Source organism: Mustela nigripes, chromosome 13 (genome assembly GCF_022355385.1).
Source record: "Mustela nigripes isolate SB6536 chromosome 13, MUSNIG.SB6536, whole genome shotgun sequence".
Classification (NCBI taxonomy): domain Eukaryota; kingdom Metazoa; phylum Chordata; class Mammalia; order Carnivora; family Mustelidae; genus Mustela; species Mustela nigripes.
In genome coordinates, this window is record NC_081569.1 from 143084403 (window position 1) to 143099231 (window position 14829).

At 47.0% G+C, this 14829-nt stretch overlaps 1 protein-coding gene across 11 annotated transcripts in view; it reads left to right on the top strand.

The window, feature by feature from the left end:
• MARK3 (microtubule affinity regulating kinase 3) overlaps positions 1 to 8418 on the top strand; it is a 119969-nt gene extending 111551 nt beyond the window's left edge. For 4 of the 11 annotated variants that reach the window (XM_059374060.1, XM_059374066.1, XM_059374064.1 and 1 more), the window contains 3 exons: positions 3811 to 3837; positions 5201 to 5245; positions 7874 to 8418. In XM_059374060.1, the coding sequence (XP_059230043.1) occupies positions 3811 to 3837; positions 5201 to 5245; positions 7874 to 8219 (418 nt within the window). In that variant the 3' untranslated portion in view covers positions 8220 to 8418. The remainder of the gene's footprint in view (positions 1 to 3810; positions 3838 to 5200; positions 5246 to 7873) is intronic. The other 7 variants (XM_059374065.1, XM_059374070.1, XM_059374071.1 and 4 more) reach the window with 3 other exon arrangements.
• The last annotated feature ends 6411 nt before the right edge of the window (positions 8419 to 14829 follow it).

Sequence of the window (14829 nt, forward strand, 5' to 3'; positions counted from 1 at the left end):
ATATAGTTTGGCAGATAAAATTCCTGATTTCTTCTCAGCAAGAAGCTAGCATCTGATGGTGTATAAAAATCATTTTTCCCTTTAGGTACTTTGAACTTTATTTCCATAACCTAATCTGGAGGCTGCAAAGGCTTAGAATCATTGACTGCTGTAAGAGGAAGAAGAAAAAGTGCCTCTATGCACCATACGCGCACAGGCAGAGGCACCATTAGCTAGGACCACACTCAGGAGACCTGAATGCCACTGTACTCTCAGGACTCCCAGAAGAGTTTCCCAGAAATTGAGCCTCACAGGCACCTGGATGATTCAGTCTGTTAAGGGTCTGCCTGCAGCTCAGGTCATGATCCCATAGTCGCAGGATTGAGTCCAGCATTAAGCTCCCTGCTCAGTGGGAAGTCTGCTGCCCTCTCCCCTTCTGCCCTCCCTCAGCTTCTGCTCTCTCTCACTTTCTCTCTCTCTCTCTCAAATAAATAAGTAAAATCTTGCCTCACCATGGAGTAGTATGTCCAGGGCGTCCTGCAGCTCCCATGTTGCAGACCCTCTTGTGCATCATTTTTATTTTACTCAGAACAACAGAGTCTGATACGGCTGGCACCCCCCTCCTCTGTTTCTCCACATTCCCTGTGGCTCACTAGCTGGCTGCTTTGTTTCCTGCTATCTTTGGTATTTAACCTGTAAGCCAGATCCCACTTTTCAGTCTCCTTAATTCCTCCAGTAATATTAAATTCTTTTAGATCAATCACTTGAACTTAGCCAAGTCACATTCAGCTGCCTTTCTCCAGGTAATCTGCTTGTCGTCAGGACACTGGCCACCGGATTAGGGAGGACTTCTGCTTTATCTTATTGATTGGAGGTCAGAGGGGGGCCAGAAGTTACAGTCCAGCTTCTTACTCTACCCCTTTGCTGAGACCCCCTGTTCCCAACTGGGCAGAAGAGTAGAATGGTCCAAAGGACTTTGCCAGGTTTGGGGCACCCACTTGGGACCAGTAAGAGAAGCAGGGAGCTGAATCCAAGAAGGGTCTGGTGACCTCCAGAATAATTTCTTCCTCCCTCTCAGGGTTATCCTAGGGCCTGTCCCAGGCCTCTCTGTTCCCTAGTTTCTTCCTTGTGGACTAAACTGAAATGGAATCTGCCTCTGAAACTCAGGTGGTAGGGAACGAGCCATTTATCGTCCTGCTGGCTTTTCGCTCCCTGGCCTTGCTTACTGCTGACTGGTGTTATACACGGGGAGAGCCCTGGGTGCAGTGGGGGACGCACCCAGTCAGATCTGTCTGAGCTGGTTGCAGGACAGGCCGCTGTTTGTCTTCACGCTTCAGTCTCTAATGGGCTCTTTAAATAAAACCTTACAAATCAAGAATATCCTTGAATTTATTTGTTACCTTTGTGCTCTTTTTTGGTCATCCTAATGCTATCATTGTTACAAGTAACATCAGCTAACATTTCGTGATTGCTTATCGAGTGCTAAGGTGAACAGATGTCTATAGACTTATAGAGATGTACTTGTTTTACGTTGATAAAGATGCACATGTCTACGCACACATTCTCTTACATTCATTTAATCTCCTCCACAGTCTGCCTGTGTAATAGATATTATCCCAATTTTGTAGGACCACGTGGGAGATGAGGTTCAGAGAGTTTAAGAGTTTAAGTTCAAAGTTATACAGCCAAAAGTTGCCAAGCCAGGTCTGTGCCTCCAGAAGAGGCCCTTGAGTCCGCTGTGCGTGCTGCCCTGCAAGGCTGTCAGGGACAGTGTGGGTCCTTGTCCCTCATTTTCTAATGTCTAATTTTCTTTTCATGTCTTTGAATTAAAATTGGAGACTGAGCTTTCTTGGTTTAATTTTAGAAAAATCTTAGGGGTTATCTTACTTTACATTTCCAGGCAATTTCTACCCCTAAAGATTGGCAGAAATATAGTCTTCTATTTGTTAAAGTTTGCACACTGAGGTCTGTAGCCTCAGTTTACTGTCCTTTAGAGGTACACTGATACAACTAAGTGTTAGATCAGCGAAGGCTGCTAATCCCGCCCTAACAGTGACTGTGCGGATCAGAGTCCTGGCGCCTGTGAGAGAGGCGGCGCAGGGGTGCTTTTGGAGGTGCTGCATCGGAGGCTGCTGAGGTGTGGTGGGAGGACAGCCGGCACCAGGTCTGCATCTGCTCGTGGCTCTGACTCTGCCCTGAGTATGTGGGGCTCCGGAGAGCCGTGTGCTCTTCCACCTCAGTAGTCAGAAGGAGTGAGGCTGTCCCCTCCTGGGGACATAGGGTGCTCATACCCTGAGACAGGATGTTCATGCCTCTGTGTGCCTCAGATTGGTTCACGGGCCCCCATGAACCAAGCCTCAGTCCTGCCGCTGCTCCTCTTTATACACCACCGGGATTCATGGCAGGAAATGTGAAGAAAAACAGTCCTACGGCACTTGACCAGTAACCCCGACTTAACTCAGGTAGAAAATTGGGAAATTAAAATACATCTTAAAGGGCGCCTGGGTGGCTCAGTGGGTTAAGCCGCTGCCTTCGGCTCAGGTCATGATCTCAGGGTCCTGGGATCGAGTCCCGCATCGGGCTCTCTGCTCAGCAGGGAGCCTGCGTCTCTCTCTCTCTCTCTCTCTCTCTGCCTGCCTCTCCATCTACTTGTGATCTCTCTCTGTCAAATAAATAAATAAAATCTTTAAAAAATATATATATATCTTAAAGACCTTTTAATCAGTTTTCAACTAAAATAATCTTTTGCATAATTCCTGCCTTATATTTATGTAGTGCTTAATTATTTACAAAGTACTGTCATGTGTGTGATCTTCTCTACTGCGTGTAACCCTGCTGTGTACTGCTTCTGATTTGATTACGACGTGGTTGGCTGGTATCTGCACTAGTTAGATGTTTTTTAAGTGGTTGTATCTGAAGCAGTGCCAACTTATCCATGTTAGAACAACAAGTCCAAGGCCTTCATCCCTTCGTTCACGCAGAGTGAACCCTTTGTTTAATCACAGAACTGGGAGGTTTCAGAAATAGTTAGGTGAGCCAGCCTGCACTTGCCCAGGAATGCTGACCACATGATCGTGCAAGCCTGACTCGTAGTTTGGAATTTCTTTGGTCAGATTCTGTTCAGAACAGCCTAAGCATCTCCTTAATTTTTAACGAGCAAAAAGCCCCTTCTCAATACAGCTCTTCCAGTTTATTCCATAAAACATCAATTGAAAACCCCATTATCTTATTATTTAATATCCATTCATTTTGCCATCTAAAACTCCGAAAAGTCCGCTTCATTTTAAATCCCAATCACTTAGTTTTTTCTTAAAAAGTGATTTATGTCCTACACTGTAATAGGCATTCTGTGAATGTTTAAATCATCTTCCTGAGATAAGTAAAGGTTCTCTTAATGGTTGAACACTTTTAAATGAAATTTTTAATGTTATATAAGAAGGTGAGGTTTTTGTTTCTAAGACATTCTCAAGAGGATCGAGAGGTGTTACCCTCTTACTGTATCGTACTGCGGATGATTTCTGTCACTTCTTTAACATAGGATGTTGGATTTTATCATCTTACAGTATATCTATCTGAAAACCCTTAAATATATTTAATTACAGCTAATGTCAATATTTATTGCTGAATTTTTCTTACAAGTACAGATTTTTACATACTCAGTTACCTGTAATTTTACTTTTTCAACAAATGTCTCTGTTCCATTGTTCTTTAGACAGAAGAGGAGCCCTATTTTATTTGTTGTTTTTCTTTCTCTCTATAATTGACTAGATTTTCTATTTAATTTGTGCAAGTCATTTTTGTTAATTTTGTTTTTGGCTTAATTTCTTTTAGAAACATGTCATTCAGGTTTATCAAAAGGTAGGATTTATATATACACATTTTTTTTTCCGATCCTTACCCCAAAATGGCTCCTGCAATTAACATCAGGTTTGGCTTTCTAGCCTTGTTTTTTTGTTTTGTTTTGTTTTCTTAAAAACTAAACTTTCTGCTCAGAACTAAATACTTATTTCTTTGTAAGGAAACCTTGGAAAGAAATAGATTAACTCTGTCAGGCATTTGTAAAGGGACTGTGGCACCCACGTAACAGTAGGCCTGTGCATGCTCTGTGCATTTTCTTTCTTTGCTAGAATTATTTAGCATCCAAATAATTCTGTCTTCATACTAATAACACTTAGCATGCTTCTGTTTGAAGAATGAGTTGTTCAGTAATATTAATGTACAATTACTGATTGGCCTCAAGCCTGCAGAAGGTAAGTGGTAACTGTTGCCATCTTTTATACCATGAAGGATTGAATTAGCAAAACACTTTAAAATGACTGGGAAATTAGCTAATATTTTTACATGCGAAACAAGCACAAAATTCAAACCTATAGCCTCATTTGGTTTGAGGTTTTCAGAAATAAAGATGTGGGCAGCTTACAGCAGAAAAGTTTTAATATTTTCAGAGAGTTGAAGAGTAAATAGTATTCTGTCTAAAACCTGCTTTCCACCAACCACTGAAGGAAGTAGGCCTTACTACTTTACTGAAAGCATGTGGTAAATCTTATATATTCCTACCAGATGATTACTTTTTGATGACGATAAGTCAAGAGAACAAAAATGTTGCTCACCGTCTTGGAATGCACAGAGAATGAAGCAGAAAATCGGCCATATGAGCCACCTGTGCCCAGAAAGCCAGGCTGTGGGGGGTCTGTGTGTTGATGAGGTCAGTGGATCACTGAAAAGCTATGTGAACATGAGCTCTTTGTTAAAACTGTGGGAGGAGTGCTTTCCTTCTAAGGGAAATTCCACTACGTGATTGTTTTTTAATCTTCCCCGTTGCCAAATTTTTCCTTGCACAGGAAATTTGGTAGTTGTAGGTAGGATTTAACTGATAGAATTCATTTCCTTTTAGTTAAAACCCATTACACTTTGGGGCAAGGGTTAAAAAGTCAGAATAAAATCTCCAGTTCCAAAGCCAGGCAAGAGTACCTGTTGCAGATGTGATGCAGGTGTGTGGCCGGGGCCTCCCACCCCACCTGTGAGCGCGCATGGAGAAGGATGGTGGGGGCCGAGTCACCCCCTTGACGGGACGAGTTTAACAAGCACAGCCGGTGACCTAAACTGCTTTGGATTTGTTCATTCATGACATCTGTATTTGTATATGGGTGGTCGTGTACTGGTCTGTAAGATTTCTTTTCTCTTTCCCACTTCTCTGTGCTTCTGCATTCTGTTCGTTGAGGCTTCCAACTGAATATGAGAGGAACGGGAGATATGAGGGCTCAAGGTGAGGGAAATGATTTTTACTTAAAATATTTTATAGGTATTTACCTTGTGTGTGTGGCAGAAACGATGCTCTTTTCTGAATGTCCTGCATCATATGCCTGCTGTCAATGTAGGATTGCTTGGTGAGGTCCACGTTCTATGGTTCTTGAAGCACCAGTGTCACTGCTGCCGCCTCCCAGTGGCCGCTTGAGGGCACCAGAGTGCCATGGCTAACCGCTGGTGAAAGCCTTCCGCCTCCCAGACTGACTAGGGCTTTCCACTGGTGTTTGGGTGGTGCAATACGGAGCCCTCCTGCCTGGGCACTGACAGCCTGAAAGTAGCTCTGGGAGTCAGTAGGAGCACTGTTGGCGTGTCCATAACTCCTGCATGATTCTGGTCTCAAAGAATGAAAGCAGAATATTGAGAAGAATTTTTCGTGTCTTAAATTAGATGTTGTTTTGTTTTGTTTTTGTTTTTTTAAAGATTTTATTTATTTACTTGACACAGAGAGAGATCACAAGTAGACAGAGAGGCAGGCAGAGAGAGGGTGGGGAAGCAGGCTCCCCGCTGAGCAGAGAGCCCGATTCGGGGCTCTATCCCAGGACCCTGAGTTCACAACCCGAGCCGAAGACCGAGGCCTCAACCCACTGAGCCACCCAGGCGCCCCTTAAATTAGATGTTTAAGAATGATTATGTAGTCAAGCAATTTGCTTTTACATTCTGTAGATCATTCCGTATTTCATTACACAGGTTTGGAAGTTGGGGGAGTTCACCAGTTAGGCTCAGACAGGCCTCTGTGGTTGCAGATCTCGTCCACTTAGGTCCTTTCGATACCCATTACCGCCAACATGCTGTCTCGGGTCCCTGTGAACCCAGTTGCTCTCCTGCTGGTCTTTTTAAAGCTCAGCTCTGATCATGGGACTTTTCTGATTGAAAACTTGCAGTGGCCCCATTGCCTGACCTGCTCTAGGTGGCCTCAGCAGCCCTGGCCTCTCCCAGCCTCACCCCTACCCCAGCTGAGACGTCACTCCCAACCCAGGCCTGCCCGTGCCAGCCTTGAGCAGGCTCTAGCTGTTCTGAGTTTGCCTGCCACGAGTACTCCGCGGCTTTCGTAGGGGTGATGCTGTGCCCCCAGTTCCAGCCCATCTGTACACTCAGTGTCCTCTGTGCTTTCCATACGTCCTCGCCTTCCCTTAAGACATTCCCTCTGCTTGGCACACGAGCTCTCTTCCTCCGCCCCACTGTACTGGAATCCCATCCTTCTTGGTTGCTCTTTCCAGAAGCCACCCCTCCTGGAAGCCATTTCCGCATCCCCCTGCACCCCTCCCTTTAGAGGCTCCACCTGTTGTCCTGCCACCCTCTGCGGACTGCTCCTACCTTTCCTGTACTGCTGCTGTTGCCTTGAGCTGGTCAGTCTTCCCTCCCCCAGCCCCAACTTAGCTTGAGAGCTTTTGCTCATTTTCGTAACCTGTTTAGTGTCTAATACAGCATTTTGCACGTAGGAAGCTTCTGACTGGTTTGACTGGATTTTTAACTAAATTGAATATTCTGCCACCACATGGGCAGCTACGTACATAGTAAACCTGTGGCCCACCCTCGGCTCTGACGAATTTGCCACAGGATGAAGTGTTTTTAACATGCATGTACTGGGTGTTTTTAATACACAAGAGTGTCTGGCATTGTCCTGATTGAAGCATTCCAGTGTACACACGAGACTGTAAATAAAAGTTTGTAGCAATGATAATTAAATGCCATGAAGAGCAAAATATGGTAGACTCAGAAAGTCGTGGACTTTCTGAGAGAACTGTGCCGGGGGCACCACTGTGACATCCCCTTGTCGATGTTCGGACCACCCCGTCTACTCCGGGTCAGTAGAGGTTGCATTCCAATCGGTTGTTGGAGTGCTCTGCTCTGCAGCAAATGGGCCTTAACATTTCATTTTTCTGCTTCAGTAGTAAGATAATGTCATCTAAGAATTATTTTTAACCATAGAATTAGTGGTTTAACAAAGCGGCAGAAAAAATACTGAGGTAGGTGGAGGGAATGGAGAGAAGGCCCCCGCCCGCCCCCCACAGTATACACAGCATCAGGGGCCACCTGCGGGGAAGATGATTTTGAACGAAGTGGAGGCCCTGGCTGTCCTGAGTGAAGGTTATGAGGAGCCGACCCAACAGGAGAAGTGATGGTGCAGGGGCAGCCATGCTGGTCAGAGCCAGAGGCTGGCCTGCTGACCCCGCCTCCCTAAGCTGGGCCTTTGGCGGCCCGCCAGCTCCTTGCCACCTGCAGTCAGCCTGGAGAAGAAAGCTGGGCTCTTCTTGGAGAAGTGCTCAGCTCTGTCCTTCACCTGAGTTCCAGGGATTCTGTTTAATAGATTATTTTCTTCATGTTATTAAGTATAGATGGCTGGCGAAGATTTTCCAGCCAGGTAGAGCTTTGCGTGTGTAGGTCATGGTTTGAAAAGCGCGTGGGGGATGAGTACTAGAGGAATGCTTCTCAGTATAGGAACAGATCACCACATGGGAGCCTGTGCAAGAGCAGCGTGGGGGCCAGTTACTCTGTCAGAGCAAAGATGTTGATTATGAACTAGCTGGACTAGAAAAGGTTGGTTTTTCTGTGCAATTAAAAATAAAGCTGCCACTGTGCATTTCAGTCGCAACGTATCTGCTGAGCAAAAGGATGAAAACAAAGAAGCAAAACCTCGCTCCCTGCGCTTTACCTGGAGCATGAAAACCACTAGTTCCATGGATCCCAATGACATGATGCGGGAAATCCGCAAAGTGCTGGACGCCAATAACTGTGACTACGAGCAGAGAGAGCGCTTCTTACTCTTCTGTGTCCACGGTGACGGGCACGCAGAGAACCTCGTGCAGTGGGAGATGGAGGTGTGCAAGCTGCCAAGACTGTCTCTGAATGGGGTCCGGTTTAAGCGGATATCAGGGACATCCATAGCTTTCAAAAATATTGCTTCCAAAATTGCCAATGAGCTAAAGCTGTAACCCAGTAATTACAGTGTAAATTAAGTAGCAATTTTAAGTGTTTTCTTGAACACTGATGGAAATGTATAGAATAATATTTAGGTAATAACGTCTGCATCTTCTAAATCATGATATTAAAATATAAGGACGAGAGCACGCCTGGGAGCGGAAGCTGGCCTTTTTTCTACAAATGCACTACATTAAAGATGTGTGACACGCATGCCCTCTGTCTTATTTCCATTGCCCTGAAAGTCAGCGTGTGACATCATCGCCACGGGCCTCCTGTCTGTGTGGTGTGAGCGTGGACTGTGCGTGTGAAGTAGTGCATATGGACGGCTCTCCTTACGCTGGCAGCCAGAGTTGTTACAAGTACCTCTGTGGGAGATCATTTGGTGCTAAAACATTAAAATTGCCAAGGAGGAAAATATTGAATTACTACTAAGAATTAACCTTAAGACTAGTTGATAATTAATACAGGTTTACAGTTCATGCCTGTGGTTTTGTGTTTGTTGTTTTGTGGTTTTTTTTTTAGTGCAAAAGGTTTAAATTTATAGTTGTGAACATTGCTTGTGTTTTTCTAAGTAGATTCACAAGATAATTAAAAATTCACTTTTTCTCAGTAAAATCTTGCATTGTCTCCTAATACTGTATTTAAGACTCAGATTAAGGCAGTGACTAAAAAGTATGTTTTTGCCTCCACCACCAAGTTGACTGAACAAAAGCAAATGGAAAGTGATGAAGGCCTGGGGCCGCTTTGTCCTTACCGTGGAGCCCAGCATTTTGTGATTACTAGCATCTTTTTTCTCCAAAGGCAGTAAAGGGAGAAGTCGGCCCTCCTGGCGACCTGAGGAGGAAGGGAATCAGGAACCTCCGTGAACCCATGCAGAGAGACACCGGGTCTTGACGGTTCTGGGTTCTCCATGAAGTATGTAATTTTCCTCTCTTGGGTTCTTTTTATTTATTTATTTATTTTTTTGTGATTCAGAGCATAAATCAATTCTACAGCTTTTTTCCACCACCTACATGGTTATACAGAAGGAGTAAGGTAATGAATTCATCACTTAGGGTGACACTTCAGTCTCTTGGGAAAATTGCCACATTGATTGTGGTGCTCTTTTGAGTTCTGGGTTTTTTGTCGGTGGTCAAAGTATGAACGTCTGGACAGTCACTCAGTCAAATATACGCTGCCACGGGCAGAAGACTGTTTTAGGTGTTTGGAGACGTGTCGGTGAACAAAACAAACATCCCTATAGCCTCTTGAAGCTGATGTTCTAGTAGGACTGCAGCCTGTGAACAGTAAGTCAACAGAGGAACTAAGTGGTCAGTGCCAAGAAAAAAATGCAGAGTGGGCTCAGGCATTCCTAGAGACCTGAGGGTTGGTTGGTGCCATGTTAAATTGGGGGGGATGGGGTTGTGGCTTGTCCTGTCAGGGAGCAAGGGGAAGCCAGGAAAGCCTTTCAGAGGCTGTAGGCAGTGATCAGGCAAGAGTTACTGCTGCCCAGTGAGACCGTGGTCAGCTATGGCGATGTCCTGAAATGAGCAACTGCATTTGCTCTTGGGCTGGCTGTGGACAAGTGAGCAGAAGCCCAAGGCTGTACACGTTTTTGGCCTGAACAGCAGAAAGGACAGGTTTGCTGCCCATTGGGATGGGGCAGCTTACTGTGGGGGGAGGGTGAGCAAGAGAGTGGTTTTGAATGCAATAAATTGGGGGGTCCTTCAGACACCATGTGGAGACCCAGGAGGGACCCCAGAAGCCCTCAGCCCCTCAGCCCCTTAGCCCCTTGGGTGGATCCTATGCGGATATGGGACAGAAGCTCCCAGAAAAGGGGTGTGACCTGGGAGGAGCAGTGAGGCGGGAGGGGCCCGCCCTCAGGGACGGCTGTAGACCTGACGGGGGCTCTCAAACTTCGCTCCCTCCTTTCACCGGGGGAATTTTAGTTCCTCCTCTAGACCCGGTTCCTTTGCACACCCACTTCCTCCCCAGCTCTGCGTGCGCAGGCTCTCCCCGCCACTGCCCTGTGGAAGTTTGCAGAGGGAGAAGCCGAGCTCTGCTGACGTTTGCCATCGTTTTGTCCTCAAGGACACACTGAAGACTGGAAGTTAGGCTCCTTTGAGAGAAGTTCATTCCCCGTGTGCTCTGATGAGATGACCACTCTGTGTACACGTTATTGTCAGTTGTTGGTTTGTCCGAAGCGTGTGGGCACATGAATGCACTACTAATCCGGTGAGACCGGGTACCATTCACAGAGGTCGTTCAGGTGGGTCTTATTTAAAAGCTTCTACCACTGACTGACATCGGTTTGATTTCAGTGGCAGCAAAGAAAGCGTTGCCTTTACTGCAGCTAAAACATGAAATCAAATCGATTACTAAGGGCCCCTGCCTTTCCTTTAGAATTGTACATTTTTATAATGTGTTTTTATTCCGCATACATGAATTTTGGAAAGGAATATTCTAGAGTACTTGAAAATCACTTTAGACGCAATGACAAGGCCACATTTTTCCCTTGTTGACTGCTCTGGAGTCCCTCAGAGGTGAGGCAAGGAATGTGGTGGGGGTGGTGCTACTGCTTTTATTTACGTGACAAGAGTGTTGACCTACTCCCGAAACCAGAGTTACGGTTCCGGTAAGCTGACTCGCGGCTGGATCAGGCGAATCAGAGGACTCAAGACAGCATTTTTTTTTTTTTTTTAAGATTTTATTTATTTACTTGACAGCGAGAGGGGGAACACAAGCAGGGACAGTGGGAGAGGGAGAAGCAGGCTTCCTGCCGAGCAGGGAGCCTGATGCGAGGCTTGATCCCAGGACCCTGGGATCATGATCTGAGCCAAAGACAGACACCTAATGACTGAGCCACTCAGGTGCCCCCATGACAGCATTTCTTAATGACTTGTCTGGCTCTTGAGCCAGCCTTTCATTTCGAAGAGTGAAGACCCAGGCAGAAAGCTGGGAGGGAACATGTCTGCCTGTGAGAAGCACAACCGTGACTGTTCTCACATTGTGTGTTTCCCCAGAAACCTAGAGAAGGGTATTTGGAAGAAAGATCTCGCTGCGTGTGCTTTATGAGCACTTTACGGTTGCTGTGGAAACCGTCCCTGGAATACCCTTTCCTGGCTGTTCCTGCTCTGTGAGTGGTGTGCATGGTGACCTCAGTGTCCACAGAGTGGGGGACACGGGTGCAGGGAGATGTGTCTGCCTGCTCAAAACTTGGCTTTTTGCGGGATGTTTTTGTTATTTTGGGGGTTGGGGGTTTGGTTTATTTTTTTTTTTTAAGATTTTATTTATTTGACAGACAGATCAGTAGGCTGAGAGGCAGGCAGAGAGAGAGAAGGAAGCAGGCTCCCCGCTGAGCAGAGAGCCCTATGCGGGACTCGAACCCATGACCTGAGTGAAGGCAGAGGCCTTAACCCACTAAGCCACCCAGGCACCCCTGGTTTGGTTTATTTTTGCTGATTTGCCATGAGACCCTTTAAAGAGCTCAGAAGCCCACTTTACACTGGGGGGAATGGTTGCTCTCAAAGGGAATGACAGTGAGTGAAGGATGTTCCTTGCAGGTGCCCTGACTGCACCGGTGAGTCTGGGTGTGACTCTCCCCAAGAGTAGAATCCGAAATTCTCTCCAGTCAACAGAGAGGACAGATTTTCACAGCTTTGTAAATGAGTCTTTGGTCTACCACTTTGAGAGACCAGAACCTGGGGGGGCAAGGAGGGGGGGGCGGATAATCCCTCGGAGGGAATAGGGATGTGCACCATTGGTGTGATGGCACTGCCGGGGGGAAGCTGGGCTTGATCAGTGTCAAACCAGCATTGTGCTCCTTAGAAATCAGAGCTCCGGCAGGGCATCTGGACCTGGCTTCTCCCCCTGGGGAAGGGCGGTCACAAGGGAAAGAAACCATCAGAGGGACTGGATGGGGAAGTTTGGGCACGTGAAGAAGGGGATGGGGGTGGGGCTGAGACTCTGAAGGTGGGAGCCAGCTTGCTAGGATAGCGGAGCAGACGCTGCAGGGAAGCCTCTATGAACTCCCAGTAACAAGAACTCTGCGGGGAGGTGAGCTGCGGGCAGTGGCAGAGGTGCTGAGGTCTGTCCGCTGGTTACTACAGTAGGGTCTAGATGGGTCTAGATGGCCGGGAAGGCTGGTGTAGGATGGATTTTAACAGGCCAGAGGACCTCTCAGAATTCACTTCCCTCAGACATCAGAGCCCTGTTTAAACCTGAATTAGGCGGGATGCCTGGGTGGCTCAGTTGGTTAAGCAGCTGCCTTCCACTCAGGTCATGATCCCGGTATCCTGGGATCGAGTCCCACGTCGGGCTTCTTGCTCGGCAGGGAGCCTGCTTCTCCCTCTGCCTCTGCCTGCCTCTCTGTCAGCCTGTGCTCACTCTCTCTCCCTCTCTCTGACAAATAAATAAAATCTTAAAAAAAAAAAAAAAAAAAAAAACCTGAATTAGGCAACGTGGCTTACCAGTTGAGGTATATGGCCTTCATCAAGGCTGCCTGGTTTCCAGGCTCTGGGTTCATGACCTGAGGTTGCCTCTTTAAAGTATGGTAGTGATGATCTCTCACTCTGGGTCACTGGCAGAGTCCCCTGGGTGGCAAGTGCAGAGCGGGGTGTCTGGCAGATGCTAGTGACTATGCCGCTCACACAGGTACAGGCCCTTTTTCTTTTTCTTTTTCTTTTTTTTTTAAGATTTTTTTTTTTATTTATTTGACAGACAGAGACCACAACTAGGCAGAGAGGCAGGCAGAGAGAGAGTTGGGTTAGGGAGCAGGCTCCTCGCTGAGCAGGGAGACCGATGCGGGGCTCAATCCCAGGACCCTGAGGTCATGACCGGAGCTGAAGGCAGAGGCTTTAACCACCTGAGCCACCTAGGTGACTCAGTGCAGGTCCTTTCAAACAGGAAGTCCAGCTAACCCTGTGCTCTTCCGCCCCACCCAGCATAGCCTGAAGTCCTTGAACACTGGGCTCTCTGCCCTCCCAACTAGGACTTACTAAGAAAAGGGGCACCTGGGTGGCTCAGTGAGTGAAGCATCTGCCTTCAGCTCAGGTCATGATTTCAAGGTCCTGGGATGGGGCTCTTTGCTCAGCGGGGAGTCTGCTTCTGCCTCCGACCCTCCCCTCTGCTGGTGATCTCTCTCTCTCTCTCACTCTCTGTCAAATAAATAAATAATCTTTTAAAAATAATAATAAATAAAAATTTAAAAATAAATACTTACACATACACGTACATACTTTAAAAAGGGGGGGAATTACCCCAATTTCTAAAATGTAGAGTTCTGGTCTCTGAGCCTGATGACAGGACACCAGCCTGTTCCGTTGTGTTCCAGGCTCCAGGTTTTGGCATATGTCCTTGGGTCGGGGAAGAGTGTGAGTCTGGTGGAAGAGCTTGGGCAGAGGAGGCAGATGGTGCCACCCATCCTCGCTCTACCCCACCCCACCCTCCCTTCAGACTGCTGGTCACCTCTCCTCCAACAGGCCTACTGTTGCCTTCACTTTTAAAGATTTATTTTAGAAAGAGAGCAAGAACGAGGGGAGGGGCCGAGGGAGGGAGGGAGGGAGAATCTCCAGCAGACTCTGCACTGAATTCGAGCATCGGACGCCCAGCCACGACTAAGCTGCCCACATGCCCCTGCCATCACATTAAAATCCCATCGGTTCAGGAGTGCCTGGCCGTCCCAGAGTCCACAGAGCATGTGACTCTTGATCTCAGGCCCATGAGTTTAAGCCCCACGTTGGACGTGCAGCCTGCATTTTAAGAAATAAAGTAAAATCACACCATACCACACCGGCTTTTCCAACCAGCTTGCCCAGGTCTGTCATCCCACTCTGCTGCTTCATGTTGTGCTACGTCAGCAGGGTGGACAAATGCATTTTGTCCCTCCCTGTCCTTGTTAGAAATCAGGCCCCAAGGGGAAGGGTGGTTTGTGTGTGTGTTTTGTGGTGGGTTTTTTTTTGGGGGGGGGGTTAAGATTTTTTTTTTTTTTTTTATTTGACAGAGATTACAAGTAGGCAGAGAAGCAGGCAGAGAGAGAGGAAGGGAAGCAGGCTCCCCGCTGAGCAGAGAGCCCAACGTGGGACTCGATCCCAGGACCCTGAGATCATGACCTGAGCCGAAGGCAGCGGCTTAACCCACTGAGCCACCCAGGCGCCCTGGTTTGTGTGTGTTTCCCCCTAAATCTGGGTACCTAGAATAGTGCCAGGTACTTAATACAAAATAAGTATTCATTTAAAATAATGATGATGGTGTTGATGGAGGAGAAGTAGTAGTAGTAGTAGTAAGTAGTAATAGTTGTAGAATGGGCAAGAAATACCTGGAAAGCACAAGGCAGTTTCAGTGGCTTCTGTCAGAACTCTTACTGAGGTTGCCCCATAGCCCAAGGCCCAAGGATGAGGCAAGCACAGCTGTAGGAACTGGTGTTTCGATTTGTGGCCCGTTGTCCTTGGTCTCCAGCAACTGTCTGAGTTGAGAGAACTTTGTTTTATAGTCAAGGCTCAGAGGTGGCTGGGAATGTGCTTTTCTCTTCACCGAGTTGTCCAAATAGCTGATGCCTATATTGTGTCATTCGGTCAAGTCAGGTGGAAGACACACCAGTCCTTGGGTGGGTGCTGTGGGCGTCCAGGATTAGGTCCTGAATCA